Source organism: Ascidiella aspersa, chromosome 5 (genome assembly GCF_963924565.1).
Source record: "Ascidiella aspersa chromosome 5, kaAscAspe10.2, whole genome shotgun sequence".
Taxonomy (NCBI): Eukaryota; Metazoa; Chordata; class Ascidiacea; order Phlebobranchia; family Ascidiidae; genus Ascidiella; species Ascidiella aspersa.
The window spans coordinates 25,782,810-25,804,345 of NC_139451.1; the positions used below are offsets into that span (position 1 = coordinate 25,782,810).

Below are 21,536 nucleotides of genomic sequence, written 5' to 3' on the forward strand. Positions count from 1 at the left end.
TCTGAGAATCTCTGACACTCTATATACATTTTTATTTTGACAGACATATTGCGGAACTCGTATAAAATATATTTCATTGAAATTTTGACTTGATAAAAATATTCCTTTATGGCAGATTTTCTTATAAAGGTTTTTTTTGTAATGCTAGACCTCGATAAACAAAATAACACTTTATTTTAGAGCCGCAATAATTTGCACAACTTAGTTATTGTACTTTTGTAGTATTTAATATTTTAGTAATGTATTGATTTTCACTCTATACTATGTTATTTAGCGCAAATTCATTTGAATGTTATATTTTTATCGTTTTGTCTTATAAAATTGAATTGTTTTTTTTTAACAGACTTTTATTTTAGTGTAAAATGTTGTAGTGGTAGTATCTGCTAATTAATTGAAGAACTATATATATGCGATATGAATTTGTTTGTGAAACAACCTGTGTTTGCCAGGGTAGGTTATTAAAATAGGTTTGGTAAAGACAATTAAATTATTTGTATAATCGTAGGCTATCACAACATTAACTTATAAATATTTACAACAGATTTCCCAGTTTGGAAAACGATTTTCTTCTGAACTTCTACATCAGAGTAGACTACAAACCTATCATTTTCAGGAATGTCTTCCAAGGTTCTTCGAACAGAATATTATTGAAACTTTTATAAAATGTTTGTTCATAACACAGATTCACCTTTGAATATATGCCAGTAGATTTAAGTAATATTGATTTTTTATTTACTTGTAATAGACTAGAAATGCATAAAAAACTGAATGGGTTATAGAAATAAAACTTTTGTTGCATAAGTTTTTTTGTTGGTAACCTACTTTCTTTTTGATCTAACATCCAATATATATCCATGTTTACAGGTTGCCTATTCCAAAATTGGAAGACACGCTACAAAAGTACCTAGTATCTCTAAAAGCACTGGAGGGCCACCCTGATGTAACAAGGGAATCCATAACTGATACTGAAAGGGCAATAAAGAATTTTCTTACTAACGATGGCCCAAGTATGTTCTTGATAGATAGCAGAATACTGTGTTATACAAATAAGATATGACACATAAAAATCAGCCAAAGAAAAAATGCTTTTCATGCTGCATACAGTAAAATAATTTTAACGACACAATAGGATATGAAAATTAAAGTTTTTTGTGGTGGACCTCACTTGATAACTAAGTCAAAATCCCACATTTTGTTTTATCTGCATCTTAAGCTATTAGTGCCAAAAGATAGAAGCTTTAAATTTGTACTCCAAGCATGGTAAAACGGCTGTTTACAGTATATTGTACGACTGCTATTGTTACTTAAACCTAATTGTGCACCACAGTTTTGCACAAGTTGCTGGTCGAAAGAAATACCCAAAACCCACAGACAAGCTACATTTCCAAGCCATGGTTTGATATGTACCTGGAAAGCAGACTTCCTTTGCCGCTGAACTACAACCCATTTCTGCTTTTTAAAAGAGATCCAAATGAGGAAATGAATGACCAGGTAGATTTGCAATCTTGTTTGTTTTCAAAGTAAACCTTTTCATACTGGCTTTCTTTCCCTGTGATCCTTTAAGAACCAGTAAAATTAAAAAAAAAATAACTTTATCTGAATAGTGAGAATGAATTATCCTCAGCCACATCAACTAATTACCAAAACAATGATCCTTAGTCGACAACTGAAACGATGATTATTTTGGGTCTAACATTTCTCCTTTTTTAGTTATACTGTAGTGCCATGGTTTGCCAAAAATAATTTACTGGTTATGACCTCAAATAATAATAAACATACCATCCACAACTAATAGTTAAAATAAGCTGGTATTTGTGATGGATAATGCAAAATATTGACTATTTGGCATACCCGCATTTTACAGTCGTTTCGTTTACAATTGACAGGCAACACGCTCAACCAATATACTTGTTGCTGCCATGAGATTCCAGAAAACCCTAAATGCAAAGGTGCTAACGCCAGAAGTATTCTACACCAAAGACACCGCTAAATCTGCATCAGTACAGACGCTAGTTAAGTGAGTGCTTCATCTAACTGTTAAATATTTATTTAATAAAGGCAAGGTTGACAAATGCGTTTTGGAAGCTATGTAACAAACATACCGATAATTGAATGTGTTTTATTTTGCATAAAACAAAAGACGACAACTATAACATAGGTAAACTAACTTTTGGAATCTAATAAACTCGATATGTATGTTAATGGTTAGTCATTGTCTCACATTTTGTTATGTCATCTCACGAGTACTTTCAAAAGTTTTGCTGAAACTAATGAAATTTTACTCGGGTTTACCAAAAATGTTCAATGACATTAATAAATAGAGGAAAGCGTCACTCTTTTAGGTTGATTAATTATTTACCAGAACGGGCAAACTCTCTTCTACTTGCACTTCAAGACAGACATACTGTATACATTGTATTTGCATGCACGTAATAGATCAACATAAGATACACGGAAAACAAGATAATCACCACCACTCCATTTCCTCATCTTGTGTGCCATTAAATTTCCAACAGTAACACAACTTGTTTTTAACTTGCAGCACCCGCAAAAAAAGCTTATATATTGTGGCACAATTTTAACAGAACAACAATAGTGTAATTTTTACAATCGCCCTCAACACGACAAACTGCATGTAAATGTCTCACCATTATTGATTTTTAATATAGTGCGTATTTAGGTCTAAAATGCTTGCGTGTATGACTGTATGCCTATTGGTAGTACAAATAACTTCTTTTCCAAAATTACAAAGAGGCACATTGCGTATATCGAGGCACACAATTTGGAAATTACCTTACTGCGTTAACCCATGTATACCAATCAGGAAATCAGGTGGCGCTGTTAAACGACAAATCGCATTGTAAGATTGGCGAGCTTTCGCACAATCATCATGTTAAACATTACAATATAATTTGTCGCTCAAAAACGACACATAAATTCAGTCTTTAGGTTGGTTCACACTAGATGCGTTTTGCGTCTTCGTTAAGTGTATTACGTCCAGTTCACACATAACGCGTTGCCAGCGTTAACCGCAAATTTTCTCGCTCCTAAACCAAAAGTGTCAAAGAATTATTTCACATTTCCGCAATCGAAAGCGTTTTTTTTCGCTTCAGTCGTCGACGTTTTCCGTTAACGCAAAACGCGTCTAGTGTGAACCTAACTTTAGACTTAAAAATAGGGCTGTAGGGCAAATCATACTGCTATATGTTGCCGACTTCTGGGTGTACTGTTAGCCTGTATTGTTTATTTCATCACAGAAGGTCGAGTAGAGGGGAAGCAAGGGAGATCAGACAAAGTGGTTCTGGCCTTAGCTAGAGACGATCTCTCACGATTAGAGTAGATACACGGCATATAAGCAGATACAAAAAGAAAGCGATTTATACAACACCGTAGAAGTATGAACTCTGTCGTTATAAACGAAGCTACAGAGTCACTACATGGCTATTAACGAAAATATCCACAAATACAACAAATACACGCACAGTTACGGATTCAAGAACAGTCGAATCCACTGATGGAATACTTTTTAGTCCGAAAATACTGCATCGTAGTATTGAATCAAACATCCACGACATAGGGCAATTGCGCTAAACATCCAGGAAGCCATGAACTTTAACGGTTTACCAAATGCGCTTTCATCGCACGACTTGGGACAAAACCAAGCACAGGCGTCACATTTGCAATTACAAACTTACTCACAACAGCATGCATTTTACATTCTCATAAGTCATAGACTATTTTATATGCGGCAGAAGTTTTGCAATAAAACCCATGCGGACCTTTTCATTAATGATCTCTTTACCTTAAACCAGTGGTTCCCAAACTGTGGGCCATGGCCCAACACTAGGCCACCAAGACATTTTCAATGGGCCACAGAGCCATTTGAACAGATTGAACTGTTTTGATATGCTGTAGATATTATGGGCTTTGTTTTGAAAAACTATAATTATTTAGCAAGAAAGGTCATTGTCTCCTCCTAACAAAGGGTTTTAGCTGCTGTGTTGGAGAATTCCGAATCTTGTAGCCAAATTTCAGGAGCATGTATCTTATCGTAAATAAATCGATAGAAACCATTTCGCCTGTTTTTGAGTTAAATTTTCATAGCAAATGTTTTGTCCAAATTTTGTATCTTGCTGTCAGCCACGAATCGCTATTAAGTATACATTTGGGCCACGAACCCCTGCCTTAAACATTTCACTCTTAAAGGAAAGCAACAAACATTTTTTTGCGTAAAAAAACATACAAGGATTGTCCTTTTATATTGGTCACATAATAAAACGTAACATTGCATCCCGGTAAAGGATCGTAAAATGGAGGGTAAACAAAGACGGGATTTGCGCTAAGATTCAACATATTGGGTTTGTATCGATGCTTGTTTTATAATAAAACTGTCGTTTTTTTACAATGCCTGTTTAAATAAATCTGTTGATACCAGCAGATAGGACAGAAAGGCATATTTGTAGAACATACATGAACATTATCGATGCTTCATTCTGACGTTTTTTCACCTATTGTATTCTGGCAGATTCTTATATTCGAAAGAAAATTATAGGTTATTATTGCTCAGCAAAAAACAATTTTATCATTGCTCAGCAAAAACAACGAAATTAATTGTTTATCATTGCTCAGCCAAAAAGCATTGCTCTTTAAAAACAGATATTGATAAAAAAAAATCAGGTAAACCCATTCAAATGATTACCATATAGACTCGTATTTCAGATGTGTCATTTAGTCTAAATAAACAAATAATGAAAGAGAAACTATCCATCGTTTACGGTCGACCAAACTAAAGACGAAAAACGGCGTTTTGCGCTCGATTTTGGTTTCGCATTGAATTAAGACGCGTCACCCAATGACTTCACGCCGCTTCGAACAGTTTGTTAAACCATAACAAAAACGATCAAAAAAACGATAATATCACTTACAAAAAGGGGGGTAAGAACTCCCGCCTCCCTGGATACGCCACTGGGGGCAATAAATAGTGTATAATATTTTTAACATTCTTAAGTATAATACATATTACACTTCAAATAATACTAACAATCGCATTTTGAAATTCCACGGGGGGAGGCAAGTGCCCCTGATAAGGTTAGTTGGCATCTGCTGCCGAGTCGTCGGCTTATAACTTCGTTTACACTAAAAGAGCGATTTCTATCTATCAATGCAATGTTTCTCAATCTTTTATGGCTAGCGGCATCCCTCAGAAATAACCAATATATTGCGGCACCCCTACAAAATTTTTCCTTAGGTAATTCACAAGAAAGTCACAGTAAACGGAGCTGGAACAACACACAGCAACTCTACACAACGTAGGAAGTTATATTTTAATTTATTCCACTATAATCTTTACAAAAAGTTGCAAGAGTTAAGCAAAGATTCTTAAAGATTCTCAAATATCTCTCGGTACCCTTGAGCATCAGAAATGGCACCCCGGTTGAGAACCACTGTATTACTGTTTTATCGTTTCTAGGTATTTGCCAAATGCAATGAAACTCCGCTACATTCCTATGATGATGGGCGGCGCCTATCCCCTCGACATGAGCCAGTTCAAGAACCTTCTAAATTCCACCCGGATCCCAATAAAAGGCAAAGATGAACTGAAGGTTTATCCTGGATCGAGGTAAATGCTGTTTAATTGTTTTTCGACTCTGAGTTAGATTAAGTTAAGTCACAATGTTACTCCTGTTCTCACTATTATTTTTGTGTTACAAGTGATAGACGGAGTTAAAACTTAGATAGAAAGAATTAAAATCCCGATTTTTTTAATAATTTATTTTTCTGATGCCTTGTATTATCCGTTTTAACAAACTTCGTTTCTCTTTAGGCATGTCGTTGTGATACGAAACGGTTATTTTTACAAGGTCAACACCCTAGACATGCAGGTAGGCTTCTTATTACGTAGAGTTTTGCAATACCTTATTCAATTTGATACTTTTTTGTTAATTGGCTTTAAAATATTTTTGCATAAGCATCATGATATATCCATATTAATTACTATTAATAAAAAAAACTATTAACTTTGAAAACTTTTACAGTATTATAGAATTAAAAAGAATGTTTCACTTATAAGTATTTTGCCGTGCGGTGTTAAACTTAACTGACCTTTAAACTACACTTAGAAACACTTTTAGAAAAGACATATAAAAAACGTTATTGTAGAAAAAAAAATGATTAAAAAAAATTGATAGTTTGTAATTAAAAACACTCTATACTTTTCAAATGCAATCGGAGTTCGCTTCGCTTTTTTGACCTGGCCTACTAACTAACAGGGCAATGTACTGGATCCTAAAGTGATTAAGGCATCTTTGGATCGCATTCTGGCCGACAAGAGACCGCGTAACGAAGACTCGATCGCCTATCTCACATCTACAGAGAGAAACACGTGGGCTGACGCCAGGTGTGTTGTGTTAAAAAATCGAATATCAAAGAGTAAAGGTGCCTGTGCATTTGTCTCTATTTTTTTGCAAGTAATCGCATCATGTAAGGTAAAATATTATTTTGAAGCCAGGCTTTACACCTGTTTTACGAATCTATAAAAAAAATACTGGTTATATGATTAAAATAATTAAATTGTTTTCGTATTTTGCACTTTTAATATTGTGTTAGCATTCACCACTTAGTGTTGGCTTTCACGTTTTTAAACAGGCGCCATCTTTATTTTTACGACCAGGAATCACCTGCTGAGCGAAGCCGGGAACATCAAGGCGCTTGCTGACGTCGACTCGGCCATTTTCTGTCTGGTATTGGACGACGCTAAGGACACGGGAACGTCGGAAGGAGCTGTTCGCAACTGTCTTTACGGGGATGGGGCGAGCCGCTGGTTCGACAAGAGCTTCTCGATTATTGTGTCGGCGGACGGCGAGGCGGCGCTTAACTTTGAACACGCCTGGGGAGACGGTAGGGGCCGTATTTTTCGGTTTTAGTGGTGCCCAAAATTGACCCTAAATTATTTTTTCGTATTTTTTTTCGGGAAAAGTTTTGTCAATATTAATCTTCGCCTTTTTGTATGAATTCATTTTTTACCTATTTAAACCAGTGTCGTATCCAGGGGGTTGGACCCCCCCCCCCTTTTCGTAGGTGATATTATCGTTTTTGTCATGGTTTAGCGAACCGTCCGAAGCGGCAATGTTTTATTGTAATTGGATGCATTAGCGTCTTGAGCTAATGCTAAAAAATTCCATTTTTCTAGTCGCCTTCTACTATATTTATTTATAAATAAATTAAAAGCGGTTATTAAATAAAAACGTTGTTTTAGTTATCGACTATCGGTGGTGGTGGTTTATAAGCTTTTTGTAATGAAAATATAGAATTAGCAAATGTATGTACTTTGCCATGTACAATTGTACATATTCACAATAGATATTTACTGCAAATAGACAGTAAAGCCTTGTGGCACCATATACTAAGTGACGTTAAACATATTTGCGCAGTTGTTTTTTTTTTAAATCGAATTATTGACCGATGCTTCCTTCTCGGAGAACGGAGAGCTAATTATCAAAGCGACAAACACTGTACAATAGTAAGCCGTGCTAACTTTTTTTCATGTTGAACATTACTTCCAGGCGTCGCGGTCATGCGATTATTTAACGAAGTGTTCGACGCCTCGACATTGCAGCCAGCCATCGCGTGTGACCTCGACACGGAAGGACTTGAAACTTTGAAAAACTTTGAGGAAATCGAATTTCACGTGGACGATCATACAAAGCAAGAAATAAGGTGCGACTTGTAAATTCCGACTGATGGTTTTATTAGGATTTGTTTTTCGTGCATTAGTGTTTGTGAAGTTTTAGTTGAATTGCCGTTATTTTTTTTTAAGTGTTCAAGTTAGTTGTGTAACCGAAGCGTATAAGTTCGAATTTATTAAAGTTAAGACTAGGAAGATTCCTTTAGTTTTTTTTTTGTCCTAAAAACTCACAAATAGAACTTTTAAATTTTACCCCGAGTTAGATCTTTTTATGTATTTATAAAAATTATATCTAAGGACTATTTACTTCGGTTATTACCAAAATGATTTACAGAAATGATCAAATCCATTTTTTGCTCGTACATGTATTACGTGTTGACACTAAACATTTTAAGTGCAGTAAGCGATACCAACGTCCAAAAACTTATTCTTCAACAACTGGCCTTTTTGTAAAAGCCATGAACCGAGTCCTACATTTATGATCCTCAACCTTTTTTGACTCTTAAAAGGAACATTAGGCTTACCATTATTTCAAAACTGCCTGATATTAACCAACAACTTAAAATTACGCTTACATTTATTAATATTTTCTTAAACGTCCAGTGTAGATGAAAAAATATCTTTGGGGTTCTATGGAACTCCCGTATGACAATGTGTTTTACACAGCTAAGCCGCGACCCGAATCTCCCACTAACAATATTGTATTTATTTAATACTTTCTAAAATTTATAAATATTTTCTTGTAAGTCAAAAAATGCCTTAAAGCTCCATGGTCCCGAATCTCCGACTGACAATAATGTAGCCGACCTGTCCATTCTATTCAGAAACATTAGGTAAAAACTTGAAAAGCTTTTGCACAACTATATTGCGTTAAATTAAAATAGAAATTTCTTCTTTGACCTGATGAAGCACGGTCAAGATTTTAATGCAATACAAATACAAATAACAAAAAATGTTAAGTAAAAGGTTAAAGGATTAAGTACAAAGTTACTTGAACGATTTTTTTGTCTACAGCCTTGCACGTAATCGTTACGAGCAGGACACTGGTAGGCTACGCATTGCGTCTTGCGAGGTTTCAAATCTTAACAAGGATTATCTAAAAAAGAAGAAAGTCTCGCCAGACGGGATTTTGCAACTGGCGATTCAGGTAATAATTGTTCTGCCGCCATTGGATTTTAAAGGAAGAAGTTTGCGCGTGACAAGAAAACCATCACGAATACTTTTATCCAGTTATATTCGCCTGGAATTTAGTAAATGAGAGATTCCAAAGAGGTATAAATTTTAGGAAGTGGCTATCTCTTACGCTTGCACCAATTATTTTTTGATTCTGGTTAGGATTGGGGTTAGCGTTTGGGTTTGGGTGGTGGTAGTATTAGATTTAATTTTCCGAGTTATGCATAAAATTTTTATTTTTTTCGGAAATCGATTTTTTTACTTTGTTAGCCGTGTTTTTTTTACTTTGTTAAATTGCCCCAGGTGGTGTCTAAAGGTTGTTTGGCCGAAGTATTTATTGTTCGGGTGAATAGCCTTTTCCTAAATGTTATATGCAAATGACGTGACAAACGAAATTTAATCATACATCACTGCAAACTTTACCGCTTCCTAATATAATAACTGTTCAGCTAAAAACAAATAAATACACACATTTTATGGTTTTCTAACGGTTTTGGCGAAATACACGCAAATAAGTCACTTCTATAAACCATGTTCAAAATTATCTAAATTTCCGTCGTTTTTCATAGTGTTTTCAACAAGTTAAACGTTAAAACAGTTTAACTGAAAGATAATTTTCAGGAGAATACACCCGACTACAACAACCCTAATAAAATTGATCAGAAAAACGCGTCGATGCTTGGGTAAAAAAAAAACGGGGAAATGAACTCGAAAACTTTCAACGAGTTGTTACACAATTATGGGTTCGATCTTTTAGGAAGTTTAGTTTTTGCGTCTTGAGTATCCGACTAACTTTTAAGCAACTTATTTTACAGATCGGCCACTACAAGTTGTGCGGTCACCCGGCAGCAACCTACGAGTCTTGCAGCACTTCGGCGTTTAAGCATGGCAGAACAGAGACGATACGATCGTGTACGCTGGAAGCCCAGGAGGCCGCCAGGGCAGTGGCCGCAGGTTCGTATGCATTTGTTTTTATATGTATAATCTTTTTAAAAATGAATTGCCAAACCAAAAAGGTCAAGTAGATTGATATAATCTTAAGAAAGACTTTTCGATATGAACTTGTATCATGTTCCATTAATGTGACTGAGAAGTTATTCATCACTTATAAAAGGCGGGAAGCAATTGTCATCAATTGATGCTTGAACTACTGCTTAGTCACACTGACTAAAGATGATACAAGTTCGTATCAAAACGTCTTTCCCAAGATGATGTCGATCTACTTGACCTTTTTGGCTTTGCCATTTATTATGAAGCAACATTACAGATACGTGCATACTGCATGGTGTACCCCAAGTATACTGTTCTTCCCTATACGTTTTTTGCGCCTATACTTCTGTACAGGATTTAATGCGTGCTTCATTGCTGACGCTTTTCGGTTATCAAAGCTGTATGTCTTTCCAGATTGCAACTTTTGACAGCTTATGCTTTTGTTGTTAACAAGAAATTTGAAGAAATTTGGTTTCAGTCCAATTTCTTTGCAATAAATCGCAGATCAAGTCAAAATGAAATCATTGCAATAAAACATCGAAAAAACGCATTCGATGGTATACCAAGAACGATTTCGCATTCCACTTAAACAAAATATGAACAATGATTCAAATTAGAAAAAAACGAGTCGGCATAACCTAAATTTTTTGACAAAAACTGCTGAGAATAAGTCAAAAATGTTTCACATTTTTTTTTTAAATGTTTTACTTAAATGTTTTTTTGTTCTGTTTTAAATGTTTTACAAAACCCTATAAAAATAAGTCCATTTGCAGCAAAAATATTCTCCAAAAAGATTAAAGTAAGCAATTAGCCTAATTGACTTCAGATTTAGACTTTAATACAGTGATTCTCAAACTGTATGCCTCGAGGGTTTTCCAGATGTGCCGCGAAACATTTTGTTAATTTGGAAAATATCTTTTTGTATTACAAATACTCACGCAACCAAGCAAACGAGACCTGACTGAACACTATGAGAAAACCGATATTATTGCTCGTTTCCGGGGTAACCTTGGCCCACTGAATCCGCTCCTGTTCTTGTTGTCATTACAAGACATTCATGCCCCACCAAAATTTTACTTAGAGAACCCCTAAAACAGGGGTTCTTAGACTTTTTTTACTGCGGACCCCTAAAATTTTTTTTTGCTTTGCATGGACCCCGGTAGGCAAGAAATGCTCCAAAATGACGTCACAATGCAAATAGATTTCATAACTCTGTTTATTTCGGTCCGAAAAATGTGAAAGTTAAATGGAGTCTAACTATATATTCATTGCAAAAACGTTTAAATTTTAATTATAGTGTTTTCTTTGAAAAATTAATAACTTCTTAAGTATACACTAGTTCTTTAATTAGGCCTTCGTGGACCCCCTAAAACTAGTTCGCGGACCCCCAAGGGTCCATGGACCCCAGTTTACCCCTGCCCTAAAAGGTGTTTAACTTGTTGTTCTTACTAATCGCTAGGAATGCCTGATACTTTACATTTTATTCCGATACCGAACCCAGTGTTGTAATGACTTAAGTCAATGACTTGACTTAAGTGCACTTAAGTCACTGTTGTTAAATGACTTGACTTGACTTAAGTCTTTTGGGCAAAATGACTTGACTTGACTTAAGTATTTTGGGCAAATGACTTGACTTAAGTGCACTTAAGTCACTGTGTTTAAATGACTTGACTTGACTAAGTATTTTGGGCAAAATGACTTGACTTGACTTAAGTCTTTTGGGCAAATGACTTGACTTGACTTAAGTCTTTTGAACAAATGACTTGGGTTAAAGTAAATTGTTTTAATTAGGCAATTATTTATAAAATTGCGTTATTTATCCCAATCTTTGCACTTAAAAGAATTTGCTTGTTATATGTTGCTTTTATGTTATTTTTCACTTGAGTTGCTCATAAGAATCGGAGGAGTTTGCCGGTTTTCATAATTTAAAGTTTTATTTTTTTGACAAGGGCTGGACTTGAAGTTGACTTGCTCTAATTATGACTTGACTGGGACTTGACTTGGGCAACCGATGACTGGGACTTGATTTGTTATTTATTCAAAAAGACTTGACTTGGACTTAAGTTATTTTACGAATGACTTGACTGGGACTTAAGTTATTTTACGAATGACTTGACTTGGACTTAAGTTATTTTACGAATGACTTGACTGGGACTTAAGTTATTTTACGAATGACTTGACTGGGACTTAAGTTATTTTACGAATGACTTGACTGGGACTTAAGTTATTTTACGAATGACTTGACTGGGACTTAAGTTATTTTACGAATGACTTGACTGGGACTTAAGTTATTTCAAAATGACTTGTTTACAACACTGCCGATACCCGATATTTTGGACAAAAAGTATCGCGATCCGATGCGATACCAAATGACGTCATTACTACGCCCAAACAAGCAAAATGCATTGATGATTTTCAAAGGTAATTTTCCAGGTTTTTGGAAAACATTAGCATAAAGAAGATCACTACCCCCAGTTGTTAGTCTTCCATATTTTAACAAATTTACATCTTAATGTAGAAATCGCTGCGTTGGTTCGTAAATCATGGCTGAAAATCCTATATCGGTTTAGGATCGGATCGGCACCGATACCACCCTAGTATCGGACGAGTACCGATACCACCCTAGTATCGGATCGGCACCGATACCACCCTAGTATCGGACGAGTACCGATACCACCCTAGTATCGGACGAGTACCGATACCACCACTTCGCATCGGGTATTAGATCCGATACGATACTATCGGACATCTCTACTAATCGCCGTACATTTTTATACCAGGAACCGCATCCACAGTGAACAACAAGCTCGCCAACGACGAGGATTACAGGGCAAAAGTGGAAGAGCTGATCAGGAAAAGTTGCAACAAGCACAACGCCATAACGCGGGACGCAGCTATGGGTAAGAAAGCGCCCAAAAAAGTTTTGTTTTGTGTTCTTCCATCGGCGGTCTGAAGAATATTCGCGGAAACAAACCATGTATAGCAAAATTAACAACTTAACAAAGTTCCAACACACTCCACTCGAAAATAACCGTAGACCGACACTAGATCCTACCTAATTTAATCTTAAGCTGCACTTTATCACACGAAAACCTTGTCGCCTTTACAATTGTTAGACTATACAATATAGATGTAACCAACTTATGTGATTGCCAATGACTAAAATGCGATCGACTGGCCCGGTAAAAAAGTCACAAGAACACTTATTAAACGTTTTGAGCGTTAATAGCATTCCAAGCCAGCGATAGAAATTACTTTTTTTACATCAAAGAATGCTTTATTAGGCTTTTCCAGACAACAACAGGGTTGCCAGGTGAAAAAAATAAAAAAAGCCAAACTTACTCTAAAAAAGGCCAAAAAAAGCCAAATCTAACAAGCCTATGTTTTTCCTTAAATAAATAAAAAATGCAATAAATGGTCATGCTGGTACATTGAATTTCTCTTTTTGTGGCAAATTTTATTAATTTTTTTCTCTTTTTGGAATTTTTTCTTCAATTTTTTTTGTTTTCGCAAATTTTTCTTAGCAATTTTTCTCTTTTCGTGATATTTTTGGAATTTTTTTCTCTTTTTGTGTTAGTTTGATCTCTTCTTAACATAACACTCATGACATTTTGGAATGAAACGAAAAAAGCCTAAAAATGCCAAATTTCATTTGGATTTTTTTTTGAAAAAATAAAACTGGCAACCATGGACAACAATTGTTTTTTTTAATGATCCGCTTGAGCGCGACAGCTACTGTAATGACGTAACACGTATTCGACGCTATCGACCAGATGAAATGTGGCTATCCAACCGGTCGATCGCGATCGACGTGTTAGTTACACAGTCGCACCGAACGTGGGTGTGCAGAGCGCTTTTAGACGCCCTGGAACTCGACCCAGTTATCAATAAATGTACAAAATAATTTCTGTAGCCCAGTCTTAGTTAACCAAAACTGTTTAAAATTTTCCTGAATTAATGTATAGAGACGATGCCATAGAATTCCCAAACTATGTTTTTTATGTTTTATTCATTTTTTTTTAATTGTTGTTACGTTTAGTCAAGTTATTGTTAACGTCTAATTAAGAAGCAATTCTGCAACTGTCGAGAAAATAACGCCCTGCAAATTTAAAAGTTCGGCGCCTATGGTTGGTTACCCCTGCAATATACATCAGTGTTTCTTAATCAGGTAAATGGTTCACCCCAGGGTGATTAAAATTTTTGCAGGGGTGAACCAACCAAAAGGGGTGAATAAGGGTGAACCGTCAGAAATGGATGATAGCTTTCGAGCAGGGTGGATATTCCGGGTGTTCAACCTGTTCCAGTATATACAGACGAGATCATGAGACAAGGGTGAATGAAATCTTGAAATAGTTGCTAGGGGTGAACAAAACTAAAAAAGTTTAAGCACCGATATACACTACCTTGCAGGCCAAGGCTTCGACCGTCACCTTTTCGCGCTTAAGCATACAGCCGAGCGACAGCTGGGCGCCCCTACCCCCGCCTTCTTCAGGGACCCTTCCTACCAGACCATGAACCACATCGTCCTTTCCACGTCCACCCTGGCCAGCCACGCGGTGGCGTACGGCGGTTTCGCGCCGGTCGTTCCCGACGGCTTCGGCGTCGGCTACGGGGTTAGGGACGAAGGCGTCGGCTGCAACATCACCAGCTACGTCACGCGTGACGTCAGCGCCCTGGTGGAGGCGATTAAGAGCTCGCTGATGGACCTTCACACGGTCTTGGAAGGATCCAAGTCGAGCTAGGCGCGAGTTTGTGGGATGCGCCGTTTTTTCGGCGTTTTCCCCGCTTTGCCGCTTAATTTGACGTTGGGCGCTTAGAAATTGGCGTCTCCGTTTAACGATCCACGTGTTTTTTTAAACAAATAAGTTCTACTAAGATTCGTTTTTGATGAAAAAAATTACAGTTAATTTGACGTTGGACGCTTTATAGCCGTCTCCGTTTAACGATCCACGTGATTCGTATTTAATAGAAAATTACATACCGTGCTTTTGAAATACTTCTTTTGTTTACCCTTTACCAGTTTGACGTCGAAGCATTTTATTCTCTATGACGATGGGCGGTTCCTTTTGTTCGTACTTAACAATTAAGAAAAAACAAAAAAATACATGTAATAATTTGAAAATTTTTCTTCTTATTACCCTGGTTCGTTGAAGTTGCTTATAACGTCTCCGTATGGTTTTTGTACTTCAGAATTATTATAATACTATTATCCAAATAATATTATCCTATTATTAAAAAAACATGCTTCATATTTAAAAGTATATAAAAAAATAAAATACGACTTGTGAAATAAGTTGGTTTTGGCGCGTTTTTCACGTTGGAGTTGTTTTAGCGTGTCCATTTGTTTCTTCCAATTCATAATTTAAAAATTATACAAAAAATACATACATCTATTCTAAAAAGCGTCTTTGGTTTAACTTTCCTGGTTTATTTGACGTTGAAATTGCTTTAAACCCCTTCGTATGGTTCTTGTAATTCAAAATTGTCTTGTGATTTCTGTTTAGAAAATATATTCAAAAATTAAAAAAAATTAAATATACGACTTGTGAAATGAGTTGGTTCCCGTGATTTTTTTCACGTTCCTGGACAATTTGATTTTAGAGCTACTTGACGGCTTTTGTGATCTAAATCACAAATAATAGTTTAAATACACTGTTTTTTGTAATGGGCATTTTTCGAATTACTATTTAATTTCACATTTTTAGTCGCTTCATTAAAATCTCTGTAAGACGATGTGCGTTTCTTGTGATTAATAAAAAAAAAGTATCTTGGCGTTATTTTACGAGTATATAAAAACAAATAAAATACACGATAAGTGGATTGACGTTGGGCTCTTAGCGAACTCCTTTCTTTGACAATGCGGGTTATTTTTTTGCTTTATATTAAAGAAATAATTAAAAACACTTATTTCGTAGGTTTTCTGGTTAATTTTATGTTGGAGCTTTTAACGTCCGTCTCTGTATCGGCGGAACTAAATATACGCATTCTGTATTTTTTCTTATTACGACACGTAAGTTTAAACAAGTATAACTCACTACTATAAGAAAACCCTAAGAGTAAAACTCGAACTTCTTTTAAAAAGGGTAAAAAATGTATTGCATTTTAATTTTCTACGAAACATTTTAACTGCACAGGTTAATTATTAATTATCGCTAATTTCTTTCTAAAATAATTATCTCTGGAGATTCTTTTTTAACGAGAAACATGGATTGCGGGTGTTTTGTCATTCGTTTAGGCTTGGGTTTATACAATTATTTTTTCGATCTCAAAATTCGTATTTTAATTCTCGACTGAATTGAAAATAAAAAATATATCGAAAAATAAATAGGCCGTCTGTTGACTCAGCCGCTTTGGATTGCGAGATCGCCTCAGCGGCGGCGAAAAGTTGGCGTCCATTTTTTGTCCGGAACCGAACTCGCTTCTTTGCGTGAACCTGAACTTTTTCGAGTTTTTCGTGAAAGTAAAGGTTTCGCTTTCAAACAAAATAACCGAGATGAGAAGACAAATGACGAATAATGGCGGTCGAGTAGAGAAAGATGAGTTGAACCGAGTACGAGCTGGAGCGTTTCAATACACGACACCCTCCTTCAAAATCGACGATTTTTTGTTAATTATCACTTAGTTAGACTGAGTTATTATCGAACTTATATAACCTGTGTAGTGTGTATAGGTGTCAGAAAGGTGCACTTTCGCCGATGCCGACATTTCGCGTTCGCCTCCCTTTGTGCAAGAAGTTAGTGGTCAGTATGTTTTTGCGCTACGTTTCGTGATTTAAAATAAAATACCTGTGACAATTACACTACAATAAAGTAAATTCGACACAATTTAATTATCTTTTTTCTCTATCTCTCTCAGCGCTGATGATGTTTCAAAAGTCAGGTGCTTTAGTTGCTTTTGCCTAAAGCACCGCCAAATATTGTTGCAAAACTAAATATCTTCTTGCTCAATCCGAGTCCCGATGATTGTTTCCAAACTTCACTGTGCTTTTAGATTGCCTTTGCCTAAAACACAGCAGTTTGGCGTCTCTTTGAAGTTTGTTTCCAAACCTACGTTTCAACCGTAGGGAAAATGTGCTTGACCTTCATAGAAGACTACTGAATATGTCATACATTCGAAATGTATATCTTTACGAGTCCGATGTGTTTAATGTGGGAATTGGTTGGATATCTTTTCCACTCCCTAATGAAACTATTAAAAACCGGATTGAAGAACAGTTTAGAGAAGTCAAAAAAATGACACACAGAAAAGATAAGAAAGGTTCGTTTACGGGAATAAGGATTGCAACGATGAACAAAGCGGATTTAGAAAAAAATCCAATACCAAGTTATATACGAATGAACGGTTGTGAATTTTATGTCACCTATACCACGGACAAAAGATTACTTGCAAGTATTGTGGCGAAACTGGCCACAAACAAGCTGATTGCGCAAAACGAAAAGCTGATTACCCACAGCTTCACAGTAAAGCAAACCAATCAGCAACTCAACCGCCGATAATTGCGCCAGGCCAGATTCCCAGCTCATCAACGCCTCTGCGCTCCAAAGCGGGTGACAAAGCTGCAGCGCAAACGCTTGTGAATAAAAACGACTCACTGCCCGGGGTTGATGCAATCCCCGTTGATAACCAAAACAACGCAGAATCTCCAAGCCTACAACTGAAAACATCCCGAAAGCGACTCCGCAACAGTCCACCTTTTCTCCCTGACAGTAAATCAAGAAGCATGAGCGAAGTTACCGTCTCACTGGATTGCCCAAATTGTCACACGGACAGTCTTCTGGATCCCCAATGCCGACATTTTTACTGCTGCAAATGCAAACAAGAATACAGGGTTACCAACGCATGCTGCGACGACACCGGCATTGTTTTTGATGCCTTTGGAGGAAACAGTGGCTAACTGTCCCAAGTGCCAGGCCAAAATGAGACTTGTGAGGAAATACAACCGGAGTTTCGAATGGTCGGCGATATGTTCGAGTGCATCCAATGCAAAAGGTAAATAACGTGTGTGTGTGTAGCACTGTAAATGCCCTTCCAAACCTTACCATGTCTAAGGAATGTTCAAATCATATATGCAAATATAAACTGACACACTGCAGTTGCGGGGAAAAGTCCGCCGAGGTTATTGAACTGAGCCGGCCATATAACTGCAGTTGCGGGTTCGAATATAAATGGGACATTGGATTAAGGAGTACAGAAGAACAATTAGATGTGTTATGGTAACTATTTTTGTGTAAATTTTTTCGTTGTATAATGGGCTTCAAAATCGCATCATTTAATGTGGGGGGTATTCAAAATCCCCGAAAGCCAATCTTTAACTTTCTTAGAGAGAAAAACTTTAATATTGTCCTTTTGCAGGAAACACAATCCTCAGTAAGGGAATAAACGCTATGTGAAATGGAGTGGGGATTTAAAATATTATGGGCACATGGCTCTACTCGCAGTAAAAGAGTTGCCATTGTATTGACAAAAAATATCTCGATGTCGATTAAGGAACTAGAAATAGACCCCGACGGGAGGTATCTGGTTGCCTCGTTAACGGTGGAAGGCAAAGAGTTTAAATTGTGCAACGTGTACGCCCCAAACAACGACGATCCTATGTTTTTTGATCGACTATTTGCAAAACTAGCATCCATCGACAACTCGGAATTAATTTTAAGGGGTGATTTTAATACAATTTTGCAGGGTAACTTAGATAAAAACCAGCGCCCTCTCATTCTAACCGAAACTCTCGTGCTAGAGTTGTATCGCACATGCAATCCTACAAGTCAAGTGATGCGTTTCGATATTTGCACCCTACGGCCCGCCAATACTGAAGGTTTCAGGTCAACCCCATGACCGCCACGGTTATTGATTTCTTTTTAATATCGGAGTCATTATTAAATTACCTAAGTTCCGCAAACATCACACCAGGCATTAAATCAGATCTCAAAATAGTAACCCTTTCGATGACAGTCTCGAGTTCTCCCCGTGGCAAAGGAAGCTAAAGGGCTTGAGACGCGATTTCGCTTGGTATAGTTTGTGTGGCGGATGTAGTCAAGCGTAGCGCGGTGCAACCCAATGGCCAAGCTGCTCCTTTAGTTGACACAACCCGCAACATTGCTTTTTGGGGGTATATTATAATTTTTCGTTGTACACTGTTTTACTAAAACATTGAGCCTAAAAGTTTTATCTTCGGACAGTCCTAACCTTTTAAGCGTTAAAAAAACAGCTTGAAAAGTTTTGCAAACAAAAGCATATCGCAGATAATTGCAACTTTGTTTAAAAAAGTTTAAAGCTATTACGACGTGAGGTTTCATATAAAGCAATTACGTTTATAGCACATAACATCCAGGGCTAACCAGAGATAACTTGAGCTAAAATATATCTCCAATTTAACAAAAAGAGAGTTGTAAAACGAAAGATTCGCGCGTAATTTTGGCACTTTATGTTCCGTACGTAGTTCGGATAAAACTAATTTGAGCACTTTTTAGGTCGAACATAGCTCAAACAAAACTAATTTGGGCACTTTTTTGGTCGTACGTAGCCCAAACAAAACTAATTTGGGCACTTTTTTGGTTGTCCGTAGCTTTGATAAAACTAATTTGGGTTACCGGTATTTGAAAACTTATTTGAAATTTTCTTATAGTAAAATTGTGGTACCTAAGGTATTATATATGTAATAAACTTTGCAAAATAGTGATAATTTGGACTTCAGGAAACGACTAAAGGTAAAAAAAACAATTTAATGTGAAAAAAAAGTGCGCAATGGCGAAAAAATGCGCTTAGCGGGAACACTTTAAAAAATTTGCAAAAATACACAACTTACCCGAGAATTAGAAAGAAGTTTTCTTGAGACTTTAAAGTGTGCTTACAGTAGGGTTCTTTATGTCTTGTGCAAAGTTCTTTTGGTTGCGTGAAGGTTCAACATGAAATGTTTAGAGATGACATCATAAAACAATAAACGTAATAAACCTGAGGTTTTCGATCAAACCAATGTTAAAAGAAACTTATATTTTACAGATTTCAGTAAAGTTTTCCAGACAGGATTCAAGAGCGCCCTGTCAATGGAACCCAATACGGACAGATGAGGAAAGAAGTTTCCGTTGGCGAGCTTTTTAGTCAAGACAAGGTAAGCTGTTTACATTTTTGTCAGATGTATTTTTAAACAAAAACCTATTACAATATACGTAAATTAAAGGAAAGCTTACTATCACTGGTTTGAACCATGCAAGGAATTAGCATTTACCTTAAACATTATTTAGTGAGATTGAATTTCGATATTTGGTTGTTTTATGGTTTTATGAGACAGAGGATTAATTAAATTAAATTATACAATTTCGAACTTTTTTAAAGGTTAAGCTAATTATTGAGTTATTATCGCTTTTTATTGCTATAATTCAGTGCTACCCAAACAGTGGGTCGCGATCGCGAAGCTATTTGTACATTTAAGTAACTGTTAATCTTGTTTCCAGTTGCATTTTTAATTATTGCGAAACAATTTGGTCAGATCTCATTGTGTCAATAAAACTTGCATTAAAAGTGGGCCGCAAACTGGAAAAGGTTGGGAAGCACTGCTATAGTATATAGCATATTTTATATTTGTATTGTGTCTTTATTTGACAGCATACCATTACATGAAATCATCCGAAGCACGAAGTTTTCACTGCGGTTTGAAATCATCCGACTTCATGAATCCCACAACACAAAGTCTCTTTGGATTGTGTTTTTAAATTTGCCATTTTACATGCGATGTTGCTTCAAAAATATATTCATCTTTTATGCCTCTTTGGTTGCAATTTGCTTGTGCCTGCCCAATAAAGTCAGTTATAAAATATATTTTCAAGCTTTCCATGCCCAGTTATTTGTAGTTGCTTGGTTTTTTTGTTGTTATGCAGTTTTTACGAATTTTGAATATGATTTTCCAATGTGCTTTTTATTTTATAACAATAGTTGTCGGCAGATTGTTCAAAACATTTTGTAATTTGCTTTGTGCTTTACAACGTTGTAGCTTTAATTACTTGTAAAGGTTTGTATTGCTGTTACTTAATTGTTCATGCTTGTGTCGCTTCAGTTTTTAAGGTTTTTGCTTTCGTTTTACGTCAACCCTATTTAACAAAACCAGACTCTAAATTTTACTAAGCAAAACCCCCTGCAAAAAAGATTAGCTTAAGATTACGTTTTTTTTTTCGATATAAAGTGTTTGAATCCGTATTTGTGAAATGTTTTGCTGAATTGACCGCCATGCACTTGCGATTTGCTGTTTGCTTACTTCTTATTGACATTTATTCCTTTATTTCGTTCGCTAGCCCTAAAAAATGTGTTAAAATTTTAAAATAATTCTAGGTATGCCCTCGCACCTAATGTATATTTTATTAATTATAGTTTTCTAAACCTCCGGAGATAAATTTTAGTAACCTTTAATTGGTATTGAAGAAAAATTAAAACCGATTTAAAAAAAATAAATAAATATCGCATTAGGATTTTCGACCTATCCGGAATACATCGATTTAAAACATAGCATTGTTGTATACAGTACTGCATTAATATCTTGGCGTCGTTTTTTTAATGTTTTATTGAATATCGATGGAAGGTAAATCTTTTTTTTTCTGGTTTATGTAAAAGTCGCGTTGATATTTTAACCATTAATGTTGCTGTTTTGAGGACGCCAAATGTTTTTTTGATAACGTAATCTTGCTCGCAAATAAATCTAAGC

The 21,536-nt window shown here is 36.1% G+C and overlaps 1 protein-coding gene across 1 annotated transcript; it reads left to right on the forward strand.

Moving 5' to 3' along the window:
* The first annotated feature begins 10 nt into the window (after positions 1-10).
* On the forward strand, positions 11-15,038 carry LOC146145629 (carnitine O-palmitoyltransferase 2, mitochondrial-like). Its single transcript, XM_083389550.1, has 14 exons — positions 11-450; positions 542-627; positions 865-1,007; positions 1,328-1,491; positions 1,887-2,017; positions 5,471-5,620; positions 5,825-5,882; positions 6,270-6,397; positions 6,671-6,897; positions 7,563-7,716; positions 8,699-8,831; positions 9,673-9,811; positions 12,628-12,747; positions 14,258-15,038. The coding sequence occupies exons 1-14, from the start codon at positions 415-417 to the stop codon at positions 14,587-14,589; spliced, it is 2,001 nt and encodes a 666-aa protein (XP_083245676.1). The 5' UTR covers positions 11-414; the 3' UTR covers positions 14,590-15,038.
* The last annotated feature ends 6,498 nt before the right edge of the window (positions 15,039-21,536 follow it).

What these genes read in the sequence shown, in the direction of transcription:
- LOC146145629 (XM_083389550.1), top strand. Translation starts at nt 415, where the DNA reads ATGAATTTGTTTGTGAAACAACCTGTGTTTGCCAGG. An exon ending in TCAGTACAGACGCTAGTTAA is followed by an intron (nt 2,018 to 5,470) that starts GTGAGTGCTTCA and finishes TATCGTTTCTAG; the next exon opens with GTATTTGCCAAATGCAATGA. An exon ending in CGCCAGGGCAGTGGCCGCAG is followed by an intron (nt 9,812 to 12,627) that starts GTTCGTATGCAT and finishes TTTTTATACCAG; the next exon opens with GAACCGCATCCACAGTGAAC.